This window comes from Anomaloglossus baeobatrachus, chromosome 1, assembly GCF_048569485.1.
Source record: "Anomaloglossus baeobatrachus isolate aAnoBae1 chromosome 1, aAnoBae1.hap1, whole genome shotgun sequence".
NCBI classification, from domain to species: Eukaryota; Metazoa; Chordata; class Amphibia; order Anura; family Aromobatidae; genus Anomaloglossus; species Anomaloglossus baeobatrachus.
In genome coordinates, this window is record NC_134353.1 from 608,823,017 (window position 1) to 608,847,920 (window position 24,904).

At 42.6% G+C, this 24,904-nt stretch overlaps 1 protein-coding gene across 2 annotated transcripts in view; it reads right to left on the reverse strand.

The window, feature by feature from the left end:
- AGTPBP1 (ATP/GTP binding carboxypeptidase 1) overlaps positions 1–24,904 on the reverse strand; it is a 245,618-nt gene that overhangs the window by 100,279 nt on the left and 120,435 nt on the right. For both annotated transcript variants that reach the window (XM_075318445.1, XM_075318453.1), the window contains 6 exons: positions 22,652–22,860; positions 20,703–20,880; positions 20,337–20,434; positions 15,773–15,889; positions 11,921–12,627; positions 6,481–6,564 (listed from right to left, as the gene is read on the reverse strand). In XM_075318445.1, coding sequence (XP_075174560.1) covers positions 6,481–6,564; positions 11,921–12,627; positions 15,773–15,889; positions 20,337–20,434; positions 20,703–20,880; positions 22,652–22,860 — 1,393 coding nt within the window. The remainder of the gene's footprint in view (positions 1–6,480; positions 6,565–11,920; positions 12,628–15,772; positions 15,890–20,336; positions 20,435–20,702; positions 20,881–22,651; positions 22,861–24,904) is intronic.

A 24,904-nucleotide genomic window follows, 5' to 3' on the forward strand; every position in this document is an offset into this window, starting at 1 on the left:
GTAACCATCATATACATTGTGTGTGCTGTTTTACCTGTGGTTCGAGAGACACCTGGCGAAAGTGGGTGGTCACTAGTCCGGAGAATGGTAGTGCACCGGAGACCTAACGGTGTGACTGTCACTCGCCGGTGGGCAAGAAACGGACCCAGTCCCCATAGGGGCTAGGGGTAGGTTTTAAAGTATCCGGCTGTCTGTAATTAGAAATGGGGTGTTTTCTTGAGTAGCTGTTTTTATTTGTATATAGGTGTATGGTTAATCAAGCTTGTGATTTCTCTGTTTGGTTCTCGGAGAGTTAATTTCCTGTAGTTTTTTCTTCTTCGCTGTGAACAAAGGAAGAAGGGGGGTAGACAGGGACTGAGAGCGGGAGTTGTATTACACGCTGTGTCTGCAGTCTCTTAGACAAAGAAAGCAGGGGGGGAAGTTAATCACCCACTGCCTGCATTTCTCCACTAAGAGGAAAGTTTGTGTGTGTTAGAAAGCGGGGGAGGGTTGATAGTGCCCACATAGACACAGCCGCTGTCTTTGTTCTGTGGGGGAGAAGGGGGGTGGAAGAGGCAGATACCGGGGGTTAAAACAGCGCAGCTCTTTGGAGCGAGGAGAGAGGAGGGGTCAGTGGGCTAACATACAGGAGATGGCTGCAGCCTTTGTATAGTAGAGCAATCAGAGTTGTAATGATTTGAAAGAAAGACAAGTGTTATCTTGGTTTGGATTTGAGAGAAATTAACTAGTTTATGCGTTTTTCAGCATTTTGTAATTGTTGGTTTGTTTTTGGAACAGAGAGATAAGGGAATTGGCGTGTCCCCCAGTGTTTTATTTTTATATATAACACATCGATTTCTGTTTATAGCCGGAAATAGGAACACGTGGAGAACGGTATTAGTATCCACGTGTTGGACGCTGAAAAAGTGCGTCCTCTTACACGGAAAAGAGGGGGAGGGATTCCGGTGGTGGAGAAAAGTGTTTTGAACCAGCGTATTCCCCTGAGTATTAACTCATGCACTGCTATGTGAGACGCCGGAAAAATAGGAACGTACGAGGAACGGTATTGTATTCGTACGTTGGACGTCGCAGTATGTCCTTATTGCATAGTAGGGAAGTGGGAAGAGGGTTCAGTTGGATGTGGCCAATCCAGCTAGAGCACTGTATACTCTGTTCAAGAAGGGATTGTTTTTTAGTAGGAGCTGAGAACGCTGTCACCCTAGTTACAAAAAAAACGGAAAAAAATATAAAAGATTGCAAAAAGTTGTGTAAAATCGTTGGACTACCACTAGATGGCAGGCTGCAACCCATGTATTGAAGTTCAGATTAATCTGTAGTGAGTTTATAATGAAGAACAAAGACCCCATTCACTGTCTGTTGCTGTTTGTAGAATCACTAAATGTTTTTCTCTAGCGGAGCCTCATTGTTCTGCTCTAGAAGTCATCATATCTGGTGCTAATCAAATCTCTCCTTTGTATGCTGAAATGCAAATTTCCAGGCACTAAAAGTATCCCTGGTTTACTACGTAGTTCCAGCCACTCCCAGTACACCCAGAGAGTCACAACATGGATGCTGCACCCGGAAGTCAGGTGCCTGGAACTTCCTGTGGCAGCCGTCTTGCTACACCCACTGATGGCAGTACACCTCATAAGCCACACCCCTCGCAATGGCTCTTTGTTCAAAGCTCTCCACCCATCCCCCGGTGGGAGGTGTTCTGTGGTATAAATGACTAACACATTTGAATAAGTATAAATTGTAAATTTGTTTACTCAGCTATCCCATAAATGCAAGTCAAAGATAAGTAAGTGAAACTTTTACAGAATTGATGTGGAAAGATCTGTTCACATAAAATCAATTGGTATTTTAGAAGTCCTGCAGCATTATATCATAAAATAAAATAGAGGAAGGTAAACGTATATATCTTTGTACTGTGTTAGTTAATTTAAAACAAAAATTGTAAACGACTTACCCATACTGATGTCAAAATGTATCAAATCCATTTGTAAAAAGGAATTAGGAAAAATGTATCATGCATCCAATGTGGATATGGGAAATGGATGTGTTCACTGCTACGTCTTTGTTATAACAAAGGATGAGTTTTTTTCTTCTTCCTCTCTCGCTTTTAAGAGACAGGGATGGAATGTGTCTTGATGGAATGTGTCTTTCTCCAATAGTGACGTAAGTTTGGTTTAACCCTTAGAGGTCAGGATTTCTCATTTTTAGTTTGCTGTTTATACCTGAATAGGGAATATTAAATTTTATGGGATGTGCGATATAATTTGTGTTGTTTTGTTTTTAATGGCGATTTATTTGAACAATATATTTTTATTTTGTGACTCTATCGCCTTTTCTGTTTTTATGATTATTTCTAAACAATTCATATATTTTTGCAGGTTAGTCGCCTAGTCACAGCTGTCATTTCATCATGTCTCAGTCGTTTCTACTATGAAAGGTTTTTCTTTTCTTTATGGATACAGTGTTTATTGTAAAGTTTTAAAATTTCCCAGTAATGTATAGTGTTCTGAGATGTACGTTACTTTCAGTGTTTGTTCATTTTAGGTTTTAGTATGTGGCTAATTTATTACCTGCTGTTTTATTTTTCCTTTTAGGGAATACCAGTATACAAATGCTGAATTTTGCCATATTGGTAAATAAACAATTAAACAAGGGGGGAATAAGGTATTAATTATATTCTCCAGTTTCTTGGAGGGCGCAGTAGGCATATTAGATAGGTTTTGAAGTTGACCTTGGTTTTGAAGCTGACCTTTTTCCCATAGGTTATGTTTATTAGATTACTATGAGGTATATCTGTTAACTGAAATAGGAAAGTTTTGTCTTATATGTTTATTTGTTTATTTGTTTGTTTATTTATTTAGTATTCTCAGTCATGTGAGGTATAGATGACCACTAACTGTATTATGATCAGAGATGAAGTTATAAGAATGATCTAATGTATATTTTTTTAGTTTTTGTTTTTATAGATGAAACCAGATGGTGGTCGATTCTGCACTGGATATGCTGCTGTTTACACCACATGAGGTAGTCTAAATTCGACCACTCCCTCCAATCCTATTGATACAGGAGACAGTGATGCATTAAATGCCTCTCTTGATGGGTAGAACAGGAGTGGGTAAGAGTCTTTAGAGGTGTATGTAGGTTGTAGATTTTTTCCTGTTGTCAAATGAATTAGGTATGCCGAAAAGAAAGTCTAGATCTGAGCTGATGGATTCGGATGGAGATCCTCGCACAGGTGCAGCTGACCAAGAAGCAGTAAACGGGCCTAGAGTTGAGAGTCTTTCACCAATACCGACCATGCCTTGGTGACATTGGTCACGTCAGTGACTTCTGTCACTCCTTGTGTTCTTAAATCCCTACAGGAACAAGCGATACAACAAGGAATGGAGTGTGACATGCAGGGAGCCAGCTGACTGAGGAAGGTCTGTGGACAAAGGGTGGTAAGCTTTCTCTGCCATGAGAGCTCTTCTTAATGATGGCCCAGGTAACATCTGTGAAAGACAATTGTCAGTGTGTGCTTTGGTGACACCGGGTTCAGTACCCAGGTGGGCAGATTCACCCAGTCTTGTGAGACAAGTGTCTAGAACGAAGTGAAAAAAAAACTGTAAAGAGTCCGTGGAAACACCCTGCACCTACTCTACCCATTCTTAGAGACTGCAAACTGATTATAGATGTATATCATGAGCACGTTGTATGCAAGTCTGTGCGTGTTGTGTAAATTTCTTTCCAGGTTTGGTCAGAGGTATTCCAGTGCAGAAAACGATATTATTGTTGAGAAGCACATGAAGGTGGTATGTAAAGAAAAATGTGTTTACAAAAAGTGTATATTTTATAGAAAAGTGGAAACTAGTAAATCGTGTACAAAATGTATATGTTTTGTTTTCTTTTTGTAATAAACAGGTCTTTATGTAAGATGTTTTTGGTTTAGCATAGACATGTATATTTTTATATAATTGACTGAATAGTGTGATAAACCGGTGTATTCTCTAATTCCAGATCTTAAATCAGAGCTATTAGCATATGGTCTCCAGTCAGGAAACTGATTGATCCTAAAGGACAAGCGAGAAAGATCCATGAGTCAACACTAGAGGAGCTGATCCAACCATAGAAACATCTATGGATCCACACCTCGCATTGCAGAAGGGTTAACCAACCAGAGCTGCACTGAGCGTTCTGCTCATACTTATCCTTTTCAGAAAACCCTGTACAGTCTTAGACCAGCATTGCCAGAACAGTTAGAAGAGAGGACTTAGAGAACCTTGAGACATGGGAAAGTCCAACTACAAAGGGTGAGGACTCGCCTAGGAGTCCTTGGTCTCAAACCGGTGAAGAAAACCCCTTTCCCCTTTCCGCCCATGTTTCAACGTTCAGTTAGGCAGGTTTTTCAACAGATCTTCCTACCTATCTTCCTAAGGGAACACAGTACCCTTAGAATTTAGAAATGGCAGAAGTAAGTCTTTAGGGGGGACTGTTGAGGATAAAGAATTGAGTATCCAAAAATACTTAATTCAGCCATTTCATAGACTCAGTTATATAGTTCAGTAGATGTGAACTAACACACATATTTGTGAATGCTTTTGTTTCTTACTAACATGTATATATGTATATTGCATATTCAGTGTATTTTCCTTAAACTCAGTATATACTATATGTATAGCTTGAAAATGGCCACCATTTCCTGTTCTACACCCAACACAGATGGACAAAGGAAAATTCCTGGAGCCTGGACTGTCCAATCAACGGAGAATATGCAGATCTCTCTACGTCATGAAGCCCTGACTTACGATACTTGATTGGACTAAAACTTTTGTTCACACCCCCTTACTGTTTGGTCTAGAGTTTCTTTCAAACAATAAAGAACCACTTGGTCAAGAGCCAGTCATGGAGATAGACATAACTGACTTGCTGTGCAGTTATTTTTCATTCTCGTGTGCACACATGACATTTTTAATTAGAAGCAGCAGCCGGATCGAGAGATCCTTTGAGTCTCATCATCATCGTCATTCTGACCTTGACAATGCTACGTTCAATGCCAATTATATGATTTAAAAAAAAGTAAAAGACATGGTTACAATTTAAAGGGAGTTAGCCATTCCTTTTATTTTAATTGATGACTTGTCCATAGATGAACTAGAATTGGAAAAGTACTGGACTACTGTCCCATAACAATAAGACAAAACAATCACTGATCTCGGGGAGACCAGCCAGAGAAAACACTGCCAGCAGCCAGCGAGGGTGCTCAACACAGTGAAATCCTAGGTGCATTGCCCCCTGGGAGGTATGCAAATCAAAAAGGTCTATGGAGCCTCTGTTAGGAGTCTCGACACAGAAACTAGCCAGATATCCCTCCGGGAAGGACCTGGTCAAGGAGTGGCTCTTTTTAGGAGACCACCGTAACCACCATATTAAGTGGCGCTTTTAGTCAATATCCAGCTCTTGACGAGTTCAATGCCAATTATATGATTTAAAAAAAAAAAGTAAAAGACATGGTTACAATTTAAAGGGAGTTGCCATTCCTTTTTTTAATTGATTACCTGTCCATAGATGAACTAGAATTGGAAAAGTACTGGACTACTGACTCATAACAATGTACAGAGAATAGAGTAACAGAATCTAGCTGAAAAAAAAACAAAATTGAAATGAAATCACCACTGGTGCACTGCAAATGTGTCAGCAGAATAAAAACCGTTTTGGAGCGAACTGTACACCAAGCATAGCGCCAGATAGTCCGCAGGATATATAATATCAGAGTGTCTTTATCTTCTCAATTAACAGAATCTCTCCTACATAAAATAAGCCTAATTCTGAGTGTATGGTAATTAATAATCATCAAAGAGGTTGTCTAGTCCGAAGATATTTATGACCAATCCCGAATATCTGCTCAGTGGGGTCCTGACATCAGACACCCCCACTGATCAGATGTTGCTTAGGACAGAATAGCTCGTATTTTTCTGAATAGTAGCTGTTCTGTAGTACCGCTACACACTGACACCGCAATTAACAGCTGATCGGTGGTAGTGTCGGTTGTCAGACTCCCCTCTAATCTTATTCTGATTCAATATCCTCCGATCAGATAGAATTCTAATTAAAGGCACATTCATTTTAAATAAAAAGTAATCTTAAAGTATATGTTTTATGAATATTAGGTCTATAAATGGCATGAAAATACTAAATGCATTTATGCCTAATAAAGTAGAGAAAAGTCAAACAAATGCAGATAAAGTATGGCTTCTTAGAATAAATCATGGCACGGTCATCTCTATTAATCCACTTGATATCCTCTTATTCAGGCCAAGCTTTGGATGACAATATGGGTTGTTAAAATCATACTAGTCAGATTTGCACCTTTTATGTTACTAGAAAAAGAAATGTGATTTCCACTGAAAAAGCCTTCATTATATTCCAGAAAAAAATGTGGAAACTTAGTGCTTTATTTAATGAATACATCACATGGATTCAATATTTCTCTATAATACAGTAACTTACCTGGGACTATCGAGGTCATAGATAACCCGATCTATTATGTCATTGGGATGAATCATTCTTTCAATATCTTGAGCTATCTTTGTTCTGTAGTAAATATTAAAAAGATATTTGTTAGGATTGACCATTAACTAAATACATGATCGCAGCTAAAATGAAAAATGTACTCAAAATGTGGGTGTGCCCTATTAAAGAAAATAAAGAAAACAAACAAAATAAGTACAGTATTAAACAAATTTGGATGCGCAAATAAACAGTCGCTAATAGCAAGTATAAAACACAGCTCAAATAGGCATGTGGACATCCATTACACGCAAGCTGGAGCTAGAAAGCCTTATTTTCAGGATGAAAGAATCAAAAATGGGCTCAGACCCGAGTGATCAGCACAATATTCCCTATTCTATGGATAGAGGATAATTTGAGAGTTTGGGAAAAACCCTTTAAGGAAATTGAAATAAAAGAAGATTGCATCGGCATTGTGCAGCATGAAGCGCACTGCAAAGGCTGCTCCTATTGTGTTCCCCTGGGAGCGCCCGCTGTGGACCGCAAAAGGAACGGGGAGCGATGCATATGTCTGGGGTCTGGTAAGTATGATTCTCCTGGGGGATGTCTGCCTTTTTGGAGGGGCAAACTTTACCCCAACCTGTGTTCCCCCAAAAATAAGCCCTAATTTTTCGGGGGGAAAAAAAATGAGTGTGTCTTATTTTCGGGGAAACACGGTAGCAGCGTTGGGCAATGATTAGACAGCAGTAAAGTTGGTCTTCGTTCAATTAACGTGGAAGGAGGGAAAAAGATCCGGCACAACCTCTTCTAAGATAAAATCATCCAAACTTTATTTGTGAATATTAAAAAGTTCCATCCGTGAAACCAAAGGAGTTACTCCATGGAAACTTTACGCGTTTCGGACTACCGTATTAAAGCAAAAAGAGTCCTTAATCATAAGTAATCCATGTGTCGCGGGCGGAGAAGGGGACGCCGGGCTCTCCCACTGCTCGGGTCCGGCTGCCGCTGCGGCTGCTGCGGCCTGCTGCTGCTGCTGCTCGGTGGCTCGAGCGATGGGCCGGATCCCGGGGACTCGAGCGGCGCTCCTCGCCCGTGAGTGAAAGGGGATTGGGATTTGGGATAGTTTATTGTCCGTGACGCCACCCACGGTTGTGGTAATTTGTTGACACCACCGCTGCTCTGTATGGGGATCCCGGGAGTGGTGGTATGGAGCAGCTAGATGTGAGTCCTCCCCTCCGTGGGTAGGGGGGTTGGTTGTCCCGGGGCCCAGTGATGAGGTGGGTGATGCAGGGCTTGGTGGGGTGCAGGGACGCGGGGGGGGGCAGCTATGTGCCTTGCGGCACTGTGGTACTCACTCAGCCTGAGACGATGACACAGTTCTCGGTAAAACACACGGCTGGAAAGACGGTTCCCACGGACGGCTGCACTTGCTTTCCCCAGTAGGTGACGGTGACGGTCCCTTTTTCCTGCACCTAAGATGATGATGGTTGCGATGGGTTCCCACCGGTAACCCGCTCCCCGGCTTGGATATGGGCCGGAGGAGCCCTACTTTGCCCGCAGGCGCTGGCCCTGAGAAACTGGTGCCCTGGCGGTTGCGGTGTCTCCCCTTCACAGTCGGACTGTTGCCTTCAATCGGGACTTGGTTGTTAGGAGACAGACGTCCCCTTCACTAACGGATTTGGCAAATGATGGCGACTCCTAGCCTTGCTGGGATCCGAAAGGCCCCTGCCCTGGTGCTGACTGTTCTTCGTATACTGCTCCGGTACCGCCGGGTCACCACCCATCCGCGGTCCTTCCAGCAACCTCCGAGCAGTCCCCCTGCAGACTATCACCGCTGTCTGCTGACCTTGCTGTCTCAGTCCGGGGCACACACCCGGACCAGCTTCAGGCTTTTCAAACTGTCACTTTCTACTCCTTTGCTCCTCTACCACTTCCTTCTACTTCCTCCTCCTAAACTGCACTGCTTGGTTCTTCCCGCCTCCAGGGCTGTGAACTCCTCGGTGGGCGGAGCCAACCACCTGGCCCACCCCCTGGTGTGGACATCAGCCCCTGGAGGAAGGCAACAAGGATTTTAGGTTAGCATGATGTACCTGCAGGGAATGTGGGGTGCGTGTGGTGTTGTGACCTGTGACCCCTGGCTTGCCCAGGGCGTCACACATGTATACCATGCGGCTACTAAAATAGACTAGTTCATTAGGTGGACAAAGGAAGGGCTGGCTATCTCTAATTGCACACATTTGTTAATGGGTGTTAATTGACGCACACAATTATAAACAAGAAGTTTAACCAGATAATATGCCATAGTAAACCAAAATTACAAGCATGCATATCAAAAAAATGAATGAATGGACATACATACTCTTAGTGTTGGTAAAATTATTCCAACAAATCATAATGTTTTGGACAAAAAAAATATATATATAAAGGAAAATGTAAATAAATAAAGAAATACATACATAAATATTTATATATACATACACATACATATACCCGTACACATATATATATATATACACACACATGTATACATCCTGATGTAAAAAACCGCCCATATAAAAGCATATAAACGTATAGGCAGAAATGTATAAGAGGATGCATGTATATAAAGAAAACCTCCCATTATAAATATGCAATATCAAAACCGTCCGGGGGTCATAAAAAAGGCAGCCGGTTGCCCTATGGGGGCGAGTTTTTCATGTGCTTTGGCCAATATTTACATGGCTTACTGGGAGGAACAATATATCTATGTGGATAACAACCCATTTTTGGATGTCATTTTTTGGTACGCAAGATATATTGATGACCAGATCCTGATATGTAGGGCAGGTGGTCATAGTTCCCCCCAGCAGGCCATGGAGGCCCTTAATGTTTATTTTAATGGAAATTCTCTCAATTTGAGATTTATTATGAATTTGCACATGAAATCGGCCCCCTTTTTGGACATCTTGCTGTCTGGAGATCCTTTGTCTGGCGCTATTCACTCCACCTTATATAGGAAACCTATCTGTGGGAACACCTCCCTCCACGCCAGTAGCTGCCATATGGCCCACACTTTACTTAATTTACCCGTGGGAGAACTCTTGCGAGCGAAGCGATCGTGTTCACTGGAGGTGTCTTATAATGATGAGGCAGCCCGCATTAAACATAGACTTAGTGAGAGGGGGTATTCTAATCGTGCTCTAAATAGAGCCACTTCTATAACAGCCAGCAGAACTAGATCTGATTTATTGAAAGATCGTGCCATACTGACCACCCCTAGTAATCGGGTTACTTTCTCCACACCGTTCAGTACTGATTTTTTTCAGATTAAGCGAATTATCCAGCGGTTTATTCCCCTTTTATGTCAGGATGCTACTTTGAACACGATCCTTCATCCAGGGGTTAATATTGTGGCCAGAAAAGCTTGTACCATCGGAAATTTAGTGGCCCCCAGTATGTATTCTACTAGACAGACCAATAAAACCTGGCTTAATGTCACCGGCTCATAGAAGTGTGGTTCTAATCGTTGTAGTCTTTGTCGCTTAATGCGTAATAATAAGTCCTTTTTGAGTAGCAATGGAGAGTGTTTTAATATTCAATCCTTTATCAATTGTGCTTCCACACATGTGGTTTATGTAGTCACATGCACACTATGCGGTAACAATTATGTGGGTTGCACTTCTAGAGTATTGAGGGCTAGGATTTCTGAGCATGTCCGAATACCATCAGCAGCCCAAGACAAAACCTCTCTGAATTATGTGGCATTGGTTAGGAAGCGTTCCCTGTCTGGTCTTACTAGACATTACATCGAGTGTCACTCAGCAGATTTTTCATCTCTGATAATCACGGGTGTGGAGTCTGTTCCCAGACCCCCCCGTGGAGGGGATTGGTTTCAGGCTCTCTTACTGGCGGAGGCTAAATGGATCCTGCGGTTGGATTCAAGATACCCTGGCGGTTTTAATTACCGCTCTGATTTGCGGTATATTTTTTGATATATCTAAACTACTTTTTTATATTTCACCATTCCGTAGTTTCATCTGCTGAAGACAATCGGTGTGATGTCTATTGCCTTATACTCGGTTTAGAGGAATTTTCCATTTAAGTTATGTATGTATATAAGATCGCTATAATGTGAACACTAAACCGGTATTTATTTCGGTAGAATAAGATAGAAAGTTTTTTCATATGAGTATTTATATGAGTGAGCATGCATATGTATTTGGACATACACGTTCTTTCTGGTTGGTTATTCTCTCCTCTCTGGATGAGCCCTTTTTTTTAAGACCCCTGGAAGTTTTTGATATTGCTTATTTATAATGGGAGGTTTTCTTTATATACATGCATTCTCTTATACATTTCTGCCTATACGTTTATATGCTTTTATATGGGCGGTTTTTTACATCAGGATGTATACATGTGTGCTATATATATATGTGTACGGGTATATGTATGTGTATGTATATATATATATATATATATATATATATATATATATATATATATATATATATATATATATATTTATGTATGTATTTCTTTATTTATTTACATTTTCCTTTATATATATATATATATATTTTTTTGTCCAAAACATTTTGATTTGTTGGAATAATTTTACCAACACTAAGAGTATGTATGTCTATTCATTCATTCATTTTTTTGATATGCATGCTTGTAATTTTGGTTTACTATGGCATGTTATCTGGTTAAACTTCTTGTTTATAATTGTGTGCGTCAATTAACACCCATTAACAAATGTGTGCAATTAGAGATAGCCAGCCCTTCCTTTGTCCACCTAATGAACTAGTCTATTTTAGTAGCCGCATGGTATACATGGATTACTTATGATTAAGGACTCTTTTCGTTTTAATACGGTAGTCCGAAACGCGTAAAGTTTCCATGGAGTAACTCCTTTGGTTTCACGGATGGAACTTTTTAATATTCACAAATAAAGTTTGGATGATTTATCTTAGAAGAGGTTGTGCCGGATCTTTTTCCCTCCTTCCACTAGTTCCAACCGGTTGGGACCTACCGGTAGATTCCAGGCACCCGCAAGGATCAGCAGCCCGGGCGGCAGGTGAGCTGAAGAAAATCTTTCGCTTTCGTTCAATTAACCCCTTAGATGCTGCAATTACTAGAGACAATGGCATTTAATTGGGTTTGACAGATGGAGGGGGCTCCTTCTGTCAGGGCATTAGCTCTCCACGACACAATTATGTGAGTTAGATGCTTTTCTATGATGACTGGGGACCTAACAGAGCCTGATACAGCATCTGACAAATGAAGGTTCCAACCAAACTCAGCTTTTGCAACTCTCTAATTCTGAGAGAGGCAGAATGAAGTAAAGAGGAATATTGCACATAGCTGTAGTCATACCTGAATTTGCAGCTTTTGTGGAACTACTTATTACCCAAAGCCCCTTTGTGTAGAACTGAGGAAGCTGTGAATATTAGAAACTCACCTTTGAACACCATATGGTCTTTCTAATATAGGCTCTTTGAAAAATGGTGGTACGTGACCAAAATAATCTGGATATGCCACTTCTGAGTATTCAGGCACTGATTTGGTATTTTTTACAATTTCAATATAAAGTTCAGGATCATGGAGGGGCAATAAGTTTTCAGTGTCAAGCATGTTCTGCAATCCTCCTCCATTCAGGGGACTTGCATCTTCATCATCATCATCATCAGGAAAAACTCCAGAGCAACATAAAGGTCCTAGATTCATAGAATGTTTGTCAAATAGGTTGTTACCACATGACATGTTCTGAGCAGATTTTATACAGGAATGAGATAAGGCATTGGGCTTGTCTTTAGTTGGCACACATCCATTTTTACAGTGGTTGTTGGATGAAGACTTATGTAATGAGAGTTTGTCAAGATCTCTTACAACGTCATTGTTCAAGTAGAAGCATGAGGACCTTTCGATTTCAGCCTGAGTCTGTAGGAAGGTGATGTTACGATCTTTCTTACTGTCTTTCTTTGACCCATCAAGTAATGTTGGTCTTTTATTGAATTCATCTTCTAAGGAAATGCTACTACTTTTCCTAGATAGATCTTTCATGATATGTCTTGGCTTATATGGAGTTTCCTCTCCTGCTGTTGGAACTACAATCGGACCACCATGATTTGCTCCTGGCACTGGTTCATTAGACACAAAGTCAAAGTCCTTTAATAAAGATAGAAAATATTTTTGCAAGGTTAATACACAATACAAAATAGCAAAAAAAATATTTGCAGATGTTCAGGAAGCCTGAATAACAATCCATAATATCCCAAAGTTAAATTGTACAGAAGTTATCAAACAACTTTGGTACCAGTTTCTTTACTTCAAAGAAGGGGCATTTAAAGCGTGTTCAAAATTCTGAACATATGAACAGCAATATTTATCCATAGAAATTAATGGGCAGATTTTTTTGAGTGTTTCGTAAGCACTTTTTCCGGCGGTGTTAAGCCTCATTCACACATTAGTGTTTTTGATCGGTATTTGTGGCCAAAACCAGGAGTGTTTCCAAAACACAGAACAGGTGTCAGTCTTTCAATTACAGTTTTCTCTGTAAGCCTGACTCCTGGCTTTGGCACACAAATACTGATGGAAAATACTGAGGTGTGAATGAGGCCTTCGGAGTGAGCTGCTCAAAGAACTCTGGAAAAACACAGAGTGAACATACCCCAACATGTGCAATAAGCCCTCATCCATCATTCTCCCACTGTGTCTGTGCTCTGACATCTCAGCGTAGCGGGCACAATGATGTCACTACTGCACGCCCGCTGTGCTGGGATGTGCAGCGCTGCAGACCTATCGCTAAGGAGACTGGAGCAGTGGGAAAAGAGGAGAGGTGAGCATTTCTTTTCTTTTTTTTTTTTCACAGTCAGTGAGTACACTGAGGGTGGACTATGGGGTGTGTATTATACTATATTGAGGACAATGGGGATGCATTATAATATATGGATGGCCTTGTGGGTGCATTAGAATATATAGAGGACTTTGGGGGTGCATTATAATATATGGATGGCCTTGTGGGTGCATTAGAATATATGGAGGACTATGGGTTGCATTATACTATGTGGATGGCCATGTGGGTGCATTAGAATATATAGAGGACTTTGGGGGTGCATTATAATACATGGAGGACTATGGGGGTGCATTATAATATATGGTAGACTATGGGAGTGCATTATAATTTATGGAGGACTATGGGTTGCATTATACTATATGGATGGCCATGTGGGTGCATTAGAATATATAGAGGACTTTGGGCGTGCATTATTATATATTGAGTACTATGGAAGTGCATTACACTATATGGAGGAATTTGGCGTGCATTATACTATATGGAGGACTATGGGATATGCCTTATACTATATTGAGAGTTATGTGATGTGCCTTATACTATCTTGAGAACTATGGGGGTGTATTATACTTGGAAGGCAATGAGGGGTGCATTATAATAGATGGAGGACTATGGGGGATGCATTATACGATATGGAGAACTATGAGCGTGCATTATATTTGGAGGACTATATAGGTGTATTAGAATATATGGGGGACTATGTGTGTGCATTACAAAATATAGAAGACTATATGGTTGCATTATACTATATGCAGAACTATGGGGTGCAATATACTATATGGAGGACTATGGGGTGTGCATTACACTATGTGGAGGACAATGAGAGGTGTATTATAATATATGGATATGGGTGCATTATAATGTTATGGAGGACTATGGGAGTGTATATAATATATGGAGGACTATGGGGGTGTATTACACTAAATGGAGGACTATGAGGGTTGTATTATAATATATGGTGGACACTGGGTTGCATTATAGTATATGGAGGACTATGGGGGTGAAATATAACATATGGGGTACTATGGAAGTGCATAATATATGGAGGACTTTGAGGGTGCATTACACTAAATGGAAGATTATGAGGGGTGTATTATAATATATGGAGGACTATGGTGTGCACTATAATATGTGGAGTACTTTGGGGGTGCATTATAATATTTGGAAGACTATGGGGCTGCATTATAATATATGGAGGCGTATGGAAGTGCATAATATATGGAGGACTTTAGGGGTGCATTACACTAAATGGAGGACTATGAGGGGTCTATTAAAATATATGGAGGATTATGGTGTGCACTATAATATGTGGAGGACTTTGGGGGTGCATTATAATATATGGAGGAGTATGGAAGTGCAGTATAATATATGGAGGACTATATGGGTGCATCATAATATATCGGAGGACTATGGTTGCATTATAATACATGAAGGACTATGGATGGTACATTATAATATTTGGAGAACTATAGGAGTGCATTATTCTATTTGGAGTACTATGGGGGTGCCTTATTCTTTATTATGCGAGTTGCATTATTCTATATGGAGGACTATGGGGGTGCATTATTTTATATGGATCATTATACTATGAGTGAGGACTATGTGGTGTGTATTATGCCATAGGCAGGCCTATGGGGTGTGCATTATACTATATGGAGGACTATGGGGAATGCATTATACTACATTGAGGAGTATGCAGGTACATTATACAATATGGAGGACCATGGGGGTTCATGATAATATAAAGAGGACTATGGTGGGGTGCATTAAACTATATAGAGGTCTATGGGGTGTAGTGTACTATATTGAGAACTATGGTGTGCATTATACTATATGGAGGACTATGGGTGGAGTATTATATTATATGGAGAATTGTTTGGCCAGTTATACTATATGGAAGGCTATGTGGGGACAAGTATAATATTTGAAGGGCTATCAGCCTTTATACTTTACGGATGTCTATTTCAGTGCCATTATACTGTATGCAAGCAATTATACAGTGTGGAGGTTTGTGTGGGGGCCATCAAACTGTGCGGAGAGTTGTTTGGGAGCCTAATGCTGTTTAAAGCGAAAGTGGGGGCCATTATACAGTATGAAGAGGTGTGGAAAATATTATTTTGTAAATAGGCCCATTATACTGCAATACCATACTTTGCCGGGGTAGTTGAGGGTGGGTACGGTAGGGTCATCATACTGTGCATGTGGAGGGTACTGTGGAGGTATTCACTGTGAAGTACCATACAGACAAAATAACTAACTATAAATAGTTGGGAGTTTCCCCAACTACCACCTAATTCCAGGTCCAAAAACAATGATGGAGGACTATCCACATAATAGGGACCTCAAATTTGATATAATGCTTAGCCTAGACTACTGAAACACACACAAAGTCCAAATGTTCCTCTCAACCAGATTGAGAACCATAAATTGGCCACAGTTCTCATGATAAGTATCTCTTACCTGGAAATCATCAGAAAGTTCTGGAAACAAACGTTCATATATTTTCAAATCTTCTATTGGTCTTCCCACTTCTTGAGCAGGTTTCAGTTTACTGATATCCGTTTCTATGTCATCATTCTGGGAAAAACATATAAAATGGGGTGGGGATATATCAGTACACATGCAGACTTTTTACTATTTTCAGTGTATAGGAGCTTGGGGTGACAACTCCAGATGAAGTTCAATGGATCCTTACTGGCTACTCTAATTTCCTAGAAGGAGGAACGATTTTTTTTTTTTTAGAACTTGTCGGTAGAGTATACATCAATGACATATTTAAAAGTGAGTATTTGCTAAATGTTCTAGAAAGTGAATCTACAAATCTGGTATGCTCCAAGAGGCCGAGATGATGTGATAATTATCACTTTCTATTATTCAATTCAGTATATTCATGTACAACGAGGTACTCCTAGGTTCTAAGGCCCCAATTCAACAAAGTGTTCTGATGTAAAATGAAGCTGCTCAAAAATGTGGCAACTTTTGGTTTTAGCATTATTTCATCTACTTTGTCGGAGTTGGAGTGGGACAGAGGTGTGGCGAAATCCTCGTCAAATTCATAACGAGCAGTGGCATTTCTTACACCAGAAATCTTGCACCAGTTCCTGACTGGACTAAGATTTGTGGTGAAGCACTCACCACCACTGATCTGTTAACAGGCGTGTGTCTCTTAATGAATCAGACGCTTTGCACTCTATCCAGCCGCTTCATCAGTAAACACTAGTCTTGGCGAATCGGGGTCCTTCATCCTCCATCCCCATATATTGGTTGAAAGGTAGAATTGCTACTTTGTCAATTCCACACAATCTATATATATAATTGCCTTATTCTGTGTGTCTGTCTGTCTTGCTCCAAAATTGTGTCGTTACAGTGGCAACCGTCGGATTGGCTGCTGGGCTCGGCCTGGCCCCTCCCCCCACACGGATTGGCCGCTCGCCTCGGCCTGGCCCCGCCCTCCGCATGGATTGGCCGCTCGCCCCGGCCGTCCACACGCATCGCCCGCTCGGCCACGCCCCTTCCCCCAAATTCTAACGAATCCCCGACTCCCAGGTGACTGCTGCAGTGCACTCCCAGGAGTCCACACCGGCAACCCTGCCCAAACATAACCTTGCGATGCTGGGATCGTGACGGAACCGGTGTATGCTGATAACCAGGATATACATCGGGTAACTATAGGAAGCGCTTCCCTTAGTTACCCGATGTGTATCATGGTTACCAGCGTACACCGGCTCCCGGTACACATGTGCAGGGAGCCGGCATACGCTGATACCTCGCCCGCTCAGCCCAACCCCCGGCAAACGTTTGCCCGCACGGCCCCGCCCCCGGCACACATTGGCATGCTCGGCCTCGCCCCCAGCGGCCCGCTTAGCCCCGCCCCCAGCACACGTTGGCTTGCTCAGTCCTGCCTTCAGCGCACGTTGGCCCGCTCGGTCCCGCCTTCAGCACACGTTGGCCCGCTCGGCCCCACCCCCAGTGGCCCACTCAGACCCGCCCCTGGTGGCCCGCTCGGCCCCGCCCCCGGCACACACCGCCCCCGGCGGCCCGCTCGGTCCCGCTTTCAGCACACGTTGGCCCGCTCGACCACGCCCTCGGCACACGTTGGGCACCTATACACCTCCACCCAGGACAACTCCTCCCATTAAACTCCTCTTTCCTCCTCTCTGAGTATAATAGGAGGACTATTATAGCATGGAGCACGATGGGGGGTGCGCAGCATGGAGGATGGAGCACGATGGGGGGGTGCGCAGCATGGAGGATGGAGCACAATAGGGGGTGCGCAGCATGAGGGATGGAGCACGATGAGGGGTGCGCAGCATGGGGGATGGAGAACGATGGGGGGTGCGCAGCACGGAGGATGGAGCACGATGGGGGGTACGCAATATGGATGGAGCACGATGGGGGGTGCACAGGATGGAGCACGATGGGGGTGCGCAACATGGATGGCGCACGATGGGGGGTGCACAGCATGGGGGATGAAGCACGACGGGGGGTGCGCAGCATGGAGGATGGAGCCCGATGGGGGGGGTGCGCAGCATGGAGGATGGAGCACGAAAGGGGGTGCGCAGCATGAGGGATGGAGCACGATGGGGGGTGCGCAGCATGGGGGATGGAGCACGATGGGGGGTGCGCAGCATGGGGGGATGGAGCACGATGGGGGGTGCGCAGCATGGGGGGATGGAGCACGATGGGGGGTGCGCAGCATGGGGGGATGGAGCACGATGGGGGTGCGCAGCATGGGGGATGGAGCACGATGGGGGGTGCGCAGCATGGGGGATGGAGCACGATGGGGGGTGCGCAGCATGGGGGTTGGAGCACGATGGGGGGTGCGCAGCATGGGGGATGGAGCACCTCCCCCCAAAACACTTACACACCGCCACACGCACACCGCACAACACACCACACACACACTGGGAACCACAAACACCGCCCTACATAGACACCCACACACACACACACAACACCCAACACCCAAACTCCGCGGCATACACAAATATACGCACAAAAATCATACATTAACCACACAATAAATTCTAGAATACCCAATGCGTTAGAATCAGGCCACCTTCTAGTAAACTTTATAAAGACTTGTTTTTAAAAAAAAAATGTAAATACATTATTTGGAAAAATGCATCTTTTCTTATAAAACGCAAGCTTGGATATGGCTACGTTGAGGAAAAAATAAAAAACTAAGCGTCTTACAGTTCCAGCACAGTGGATAGGATTTCTAGAAATCTCATGCCCACTGTGCTTTTATACACAGCATAAACTGACCTGCAGTGCTTGTTTCAAGTCCGCAATATCTCAATTTCTTGTTAGTCTCATTGGGGGGGACACAAAACCATGGGCTAGTCTTCTGAAACCTGGAGGATGATGCTACTACGGTATCTAAATAACATTATGTCCTCTCCAGGAGACTATACCTTGCTTGCCAGAATCAGGCCTCCTCAGTTTCTTGAATTGTCAGATGGAGGCAAGGTCAATCGCAGACTTGTCTAAGGTTAGGCGCTAACCTTTTTTTTGCTTTGTGTTTTTCAGATTGATATCTCTGGGTAACAGAGTGTAATTGTGAGCTCTGTTTCACTCATGTAGAGATAGAGTACAGGCAAAAATTGTTCAGTTTGTATCTTCGCATATTGGTGTGGCTGGACCAATGTACCATGACTTTGTCGGTAGTCAGGTACTGGGGCGGAGGTCTAGAAGCCAACTAGCTCTTGCCCCCTGCACCACATATCCAGCAAGATGTGAGTAGCGCAGACGTTAAAGGGATCTGGATCTTCAGGACAGGTAAGTATAACCCTGTCTTCACTGTTCACCACTCCTCACCCCCTCTGTCTTTATTCCCTTCCTTGGGGTGGTACTTACCACAGAACGACTCCGGGGGAGAGAAGGGGACAGCCCTTGTGCAAGCCCTTGCCGGCATGTGCAGCTAACAGACTAAGTAAGATAGGATAGGAGATCCACCCGTGCCTGTTAACCCCCTAGATTGTGCTGTCAAACTCTGACAGCGACAGCTAATGCCCTCCAGGAGTTATTGCGTTGTTTCCCGCAGCCATCAGCAGACCCATGATGTGATAACGGGGCGCCAATGTGTTGCCATGGGAACACGGGGTCAGATGATGACCCTTGTCGCTGTCATGACTCACTTCCTGTGAATTAACTCCTAGGAGGTCAACATTTCTGCTGATTAGACGGATGGTGAAGCATCGATCTGATCAGCAAAAGTGATCAGACAGCACAAGCATAAAGTCCCCTAACTGGACTAATAAAATGAAGAAAAAAATGTAGAAAAAAACTTAACAAAAAAAAAATGAAAAAACCCCGAAAAACTAAAAAAGTTCATCTCATTCCCATTTTGCCCTATTAAAAATAATACACGTATTTGGTATCACCGCATTCAGAGATGCCCGATCAGGCGATTAAAGCATTGCATCTATCCAAAAATGGTATCACTGTGGTTTTGGAAAATGGCAACAAATGAGCAATTCACTGCACTTGAAATTTTTTTCCCCATTTTCCAGTACATTATGGAAAATGCTTTCATTCAAAAGTACAACTCGTCCCACAAAAAAACAAGCCCTCATATGGCTATATTGACAGGAAAAATAAAAAGGTTCTCACTGCTGGAAGAAGGGGAGGAAAAAAAAAGAAGATTCACTGGGGGGGTGTGAAGGAGTTGAAGGGGCTGAAAACATGGAGAAGTACCCAAACACAGTTGATGGCATGCCGTCCTGCCCCACCTCTGCCAATTTTGGCAAAAAAGGACAAGATTGTCATTAAAATACCAAAAGTCCCAAAGTTTTTGTGACATTTCAAGTTGTCTTATGCCAGAACTGTGGTAAAAACACCTTGCACGGTACAGGCCCTATTTTTTTGTAATACTGTGTACATTTACTGTTTTTCCTAAGAGACTCGTTCATGGAGAATGTGCAAAGATTTAAAAAAAAATAAATAAAGAAAAAAAAATTCTACATTTGTAAGGACAATTTTTCTTCATTTTCTGGCCAATGACTACAAGCACACAACAAACCTTAAATAACTGGTCATTATCATCTTCATTCTCGGCATCAGCTTCAGCCTCTGCTTCGGCATCATCGTTGTCATCGCTCTCATCCACTACATCATCCACTAAAGGCAAAAAAAGATGTGGCATAATTTCATGTGACGCCTAGTGTTATTTCATAGTTTGGACACCTACGGTTAGAGATCAAGCATAGGCAATCATATCAACTGCTGGCTCCATGACCATTTCTAGGGGAATTAATCCATAATTGCTGGTTGTAAGACGATACAGTGAAATTAATGTTCTGCTACTAACCTAAATTATCTAAGATCTTTAATATGTGAAATTCCTTTCAACAGTCAATCTGAAAAAGTATTCTCGTGTACCATTTACCTTCAGGAGGCAAGCTGTAGATCTGAGCCACAGGCCCACTGGTCGGAATAACAGGAAGTTGAAACTGGAAAGCACTTTTGATGGTTGGTAAAGGAAGACGATTCTTAGGAAAGCATTTTCTCATTATTAGGCTGGATGTATTGACGAGGGGATCTAAAGTTCGGACCGCTTGGCAATCCTATTAAAAAGGTAAGCAACGAAGAATGTTAATATGTTCTTATAGAAGCAGTATGTTATAGTCCTGGTGCCTTGGAGCCTCAAGCTTTCTTTAGACAAGATGTTTAATACCAATAATGTAAAGGGTTATTTCCATCTTCATAGTACTTCGGCAATTTACAGTTCATCTTGAGATAGCAACATTTTTCTTTTCTTTACATCTTGTTGCCTAGGAAACAGACCACCAATGCTGCGGAGATTGCAAGAACTGCACTGAAGCTGGCCGGGTATAAAAAAAATAACAGTGCCATCTAGTGCTCCTAGCCGACTGCAAGTAGTGCTTTCAAGCTTAAAGGGGTTTTCTGGCCTTAGGCTGACTACTATGTGACTGCAGACTTCTAAATCTTCACTTCGTGCTCACTGCATGCTATGAGGTTTCTCCGATGCTCGGAGCAGGTGGCCATGTGACCACAAGTATGCGATTTGCATACATGCAGTCACATGCCGACTAGAAGGACACGTCATCGCTTAAGGGGGTGGTTCACCCATATTTTTATTGTCTAGATCGATATTGTATTGAGAAACAATGTTTCTCTCAAATATCTTGTGTTGGCAATAGTGCCTGTGAGAGGCGCTACTGCAGAGCGCTGTTCCCCCATCCAGTGACGTCCCCGTCAAGTACTGCACACGTCACATCCATGCAGGCGGCTGCATTCTGAGCCCATCTACTCCCTGCTCCTCCTCCCTCTTCCCTCACAGCACAGCGCGTCTCTTGCTTGCAGCATTTTGCGAGGAGGTAGGAGGGAGGAGGAGATGCGCTGTGCTGTGAGGGTTGAGGGAGGGGGGACCAGATGGGCTGTGACAGCGGTGAAACACCGCTCACAGCTCAGAGTCTGGAAGACTGTAGCCGGCTGCACGGATGTGACGTGTGCAGCATTTGACGGTGACGTCACTGGACGGGGAACAGCGTCTGCAATAGCGCCTCTCACAGGCACTATTGCCAACACAAGGTATTTGAGAGAAACATTGTTTCTCAATAAAATATCAAACTAGCGAATAAAAAAATATGGGTGAACCACCCCTTTAATGCAAGTGTATTGAGCAAGGAATATGAAGTCTAGTTGGAATGTGGCTGGAAGAAAGAAAATCTCAGGCTTTCGGTCAAATGTCCGCTCACTCCCGATGCTAGCACTGGTGAATGTGAGGATTCACAAGTCTGCAGTCATAGAGTGTGACTGCAGACTTTTAGCCTAGGGCTGACAACCCCTTCAAATGGAAAAGAGTTTGTAAGCACTGTGATTGCTACGCCACTGCTGCTAGGTAACGAGTTGTATAGAAAAGAAAAGTGTTACTATCTAAAGATAAGCTACAAATTTTAATAAACGGTAAATTGCAAAAGTGCTTATATGTACTAGCACTATCCAACACTTCCCACCAGTGAAGATGGGAACAAAAAAAGGATTGCAAAGTTCATAAAACAATGATTACAAAGCTGGATGTACAGTATTAGAAGAACGTGACTGCTTTGTTCCAGAAGCACCAGTCCATGGGCTATGTCTGATATTGCGGTTCAGCTCCATTAAAGTGAATGATGTCCACCAGCAATACCAGAACACAACCTGTGGACAACTTTGAGAGAAAGAAACTTTGCCCACTATGCTTAAGTGAAGACTCCATAGTGTCCAACCAGGAGACCTGCAGAGCCACCTCTTGGGTCTCAATAAAACCTGAACATCAATGTACAGACATACAAATAGAGACTAAATAGGTCTGCATTTTATTTATATACTTACTTGTGAGGAGTTGTATAAAATCTTCATACCATTAGCGTCTATGAAGGCTTTTCTGCCCAGCTTGATGTTTGTAATGCTTTTAAGGCACTGCAAAATGCCTTTTCGGATCAACATGTGCCTGTGCCGGGTGTCATGACGATGCCAGTCCAAATATATTGTTAAGAGCCCTTGAACGTATCCTCGGTCTACTGCTTTTCTGGCATTTGTTTCTAAAGTTAAAGATTAAAAGGGAAAAATAAAAATAATTCTGAAAGTAAAGGAGAAATAATGGCAGGAGGGCAAGACAGCGGGAGTGGTTGCACAATCATAAGCCGAGATACAAAGCTATCATAAAGCCAGGATAGACATTTTTTCTTTAGTGAAGGCACAACATAAAAGTCCATTTCTGATACAGTACAGAAATGTGAAAAAATCTGATACAGTGATAAGAAATATTTTTAGATTAGATTGGACAAATTACCTTCATTGTCCCTCCGGACATCGGGCATGGAGAGAAACAAGGAACACACTAGTTGGGCAAATCATATTATGCCTCAGTAGTCTTGTGCATGGGTCCTATTCTGATTAATTTGCTACGTGCCAGAAGAGCAGAAGCCCCCTCTATCTTAAAAACTACAGCCCCCTAAGAATTTGTTTACGGGTGTAGTGATGATTTTGTCTCTGGAAAACACGCATGGACAAACGCAGTGAATGTTGCAAAATTAAAAATTGCAAATAAGTCCTTGTAGTGCCCAGTACATTGTAGTGCCCATACATTGTGCCCAGTCCATGCTTCTGCAGATACGCAACTCATAAATTAAGCAGGCCTTCTTCACTACAATGATGCCAAACATGTCAATATTTATTGGGTTTTAGGCACATTGTGGTGCTCAGAAGGGAGGGGAGAATTTGGATGTGGGAGCACATATTTTGCTGGATTTCTTTTTTGGGGGTAAGCCATAGCACTTTTCCAGAGCATTTGTGCTACCAGTAACTTGAAAGCCCCAAATATTTCCATTAACAGATGACAGACCTGACTGGAGACTTGTTTTTTTGTAGGTTGAGTTGAATGCTATTGGTGGTTTCTGGGGTACTGAACATTTTTGGATTAGTTCACTTTTATCCTGTGCTCTATGTTGAGCACATTCATTAAGGTTTGCATGTACATATTCGAAATATGTGATTCAGGTGAAACCCACGATGGATCCATTCAATAATGAGGCAGAAGAGTTACTCTAGACTCTGACCTCTGTTCAGTGGTGTCCTTCTTTTCTAAGGTGCACAAAACTGTAGTTGATTGCACTTTTGTGCACGCCTAAAATGATGGCCTCTGCGGGACCACAGGCCAGACTAGTGTTCAAGGTGACTTCCACTGCCTGATTACAGTGAATTTTCAATTGGGAATTTTGTCTGAATCACATTTTTCAAATTGTCTCTCCAGGAAAGGAGACAAACTCTAGCACAGCGCCACCTATTGGAAGTAGCGATCCTAAAAGTCAAATGTGGATTTTTAACAATCCTTTGCATATGACTTAGGATATATATGCCAGATCAGAATCCCAATTTGCAGACACGGTGTTTCGAGGTGCTTGCCTCTCGTCAGTGCAAAGTATGGGGTGTCTGATCTGGCTCATGAGAAGCTTTGTGGGGGCCACGGGGGAACACTATTCTCCTTATGGAGACTTTGCAAGCCAGTCTGGCTGCCAGTAGGGGAACTTATAGCTGCCACACCTCTCTGGGAAATATTACATTTTTCAGAGACTTACAAGTAATCCCAGGTGTAAGTGTGTAAAGGACAGGATAAATGTGAGACGAGCCTTATTGAGAATTTTGGGAGGCCGAATGAATAGACAACAAAAGTTGAAGAATTGGCTTTATTTATTATTTTTCTGCCGTTTACCTTGCGGTATGAGTGATACGGTGACTTTATTTCTCAGGTCAGTAGGATTACAGCGATAACAGATTTATATAGTCTTTATTGTGTTTGGCAACTATCACACTAAAAAAACGTTTTGGGGAAAAAAAAAGGTTTTCTTCAGCGCTCTATTGGGAGACCCAGACGATTGGGGTATAGCTGCTGCCCTCTGGAGGCCACACAAAGCACTACACTAAAAAGTGCAAGGCCCCTCCCCCTCTGGCTATACCCCCCCGTGGTATCACGGGTTCTCCGGTTTTAGCTTTGTGTGCGAAGGAGGTCAGACATCCATGCATAGCTCCACAGATTTTAGTCAGCAGTAGCTGCTGACTATTTCGGATGGAAGAAAAGAGGACACA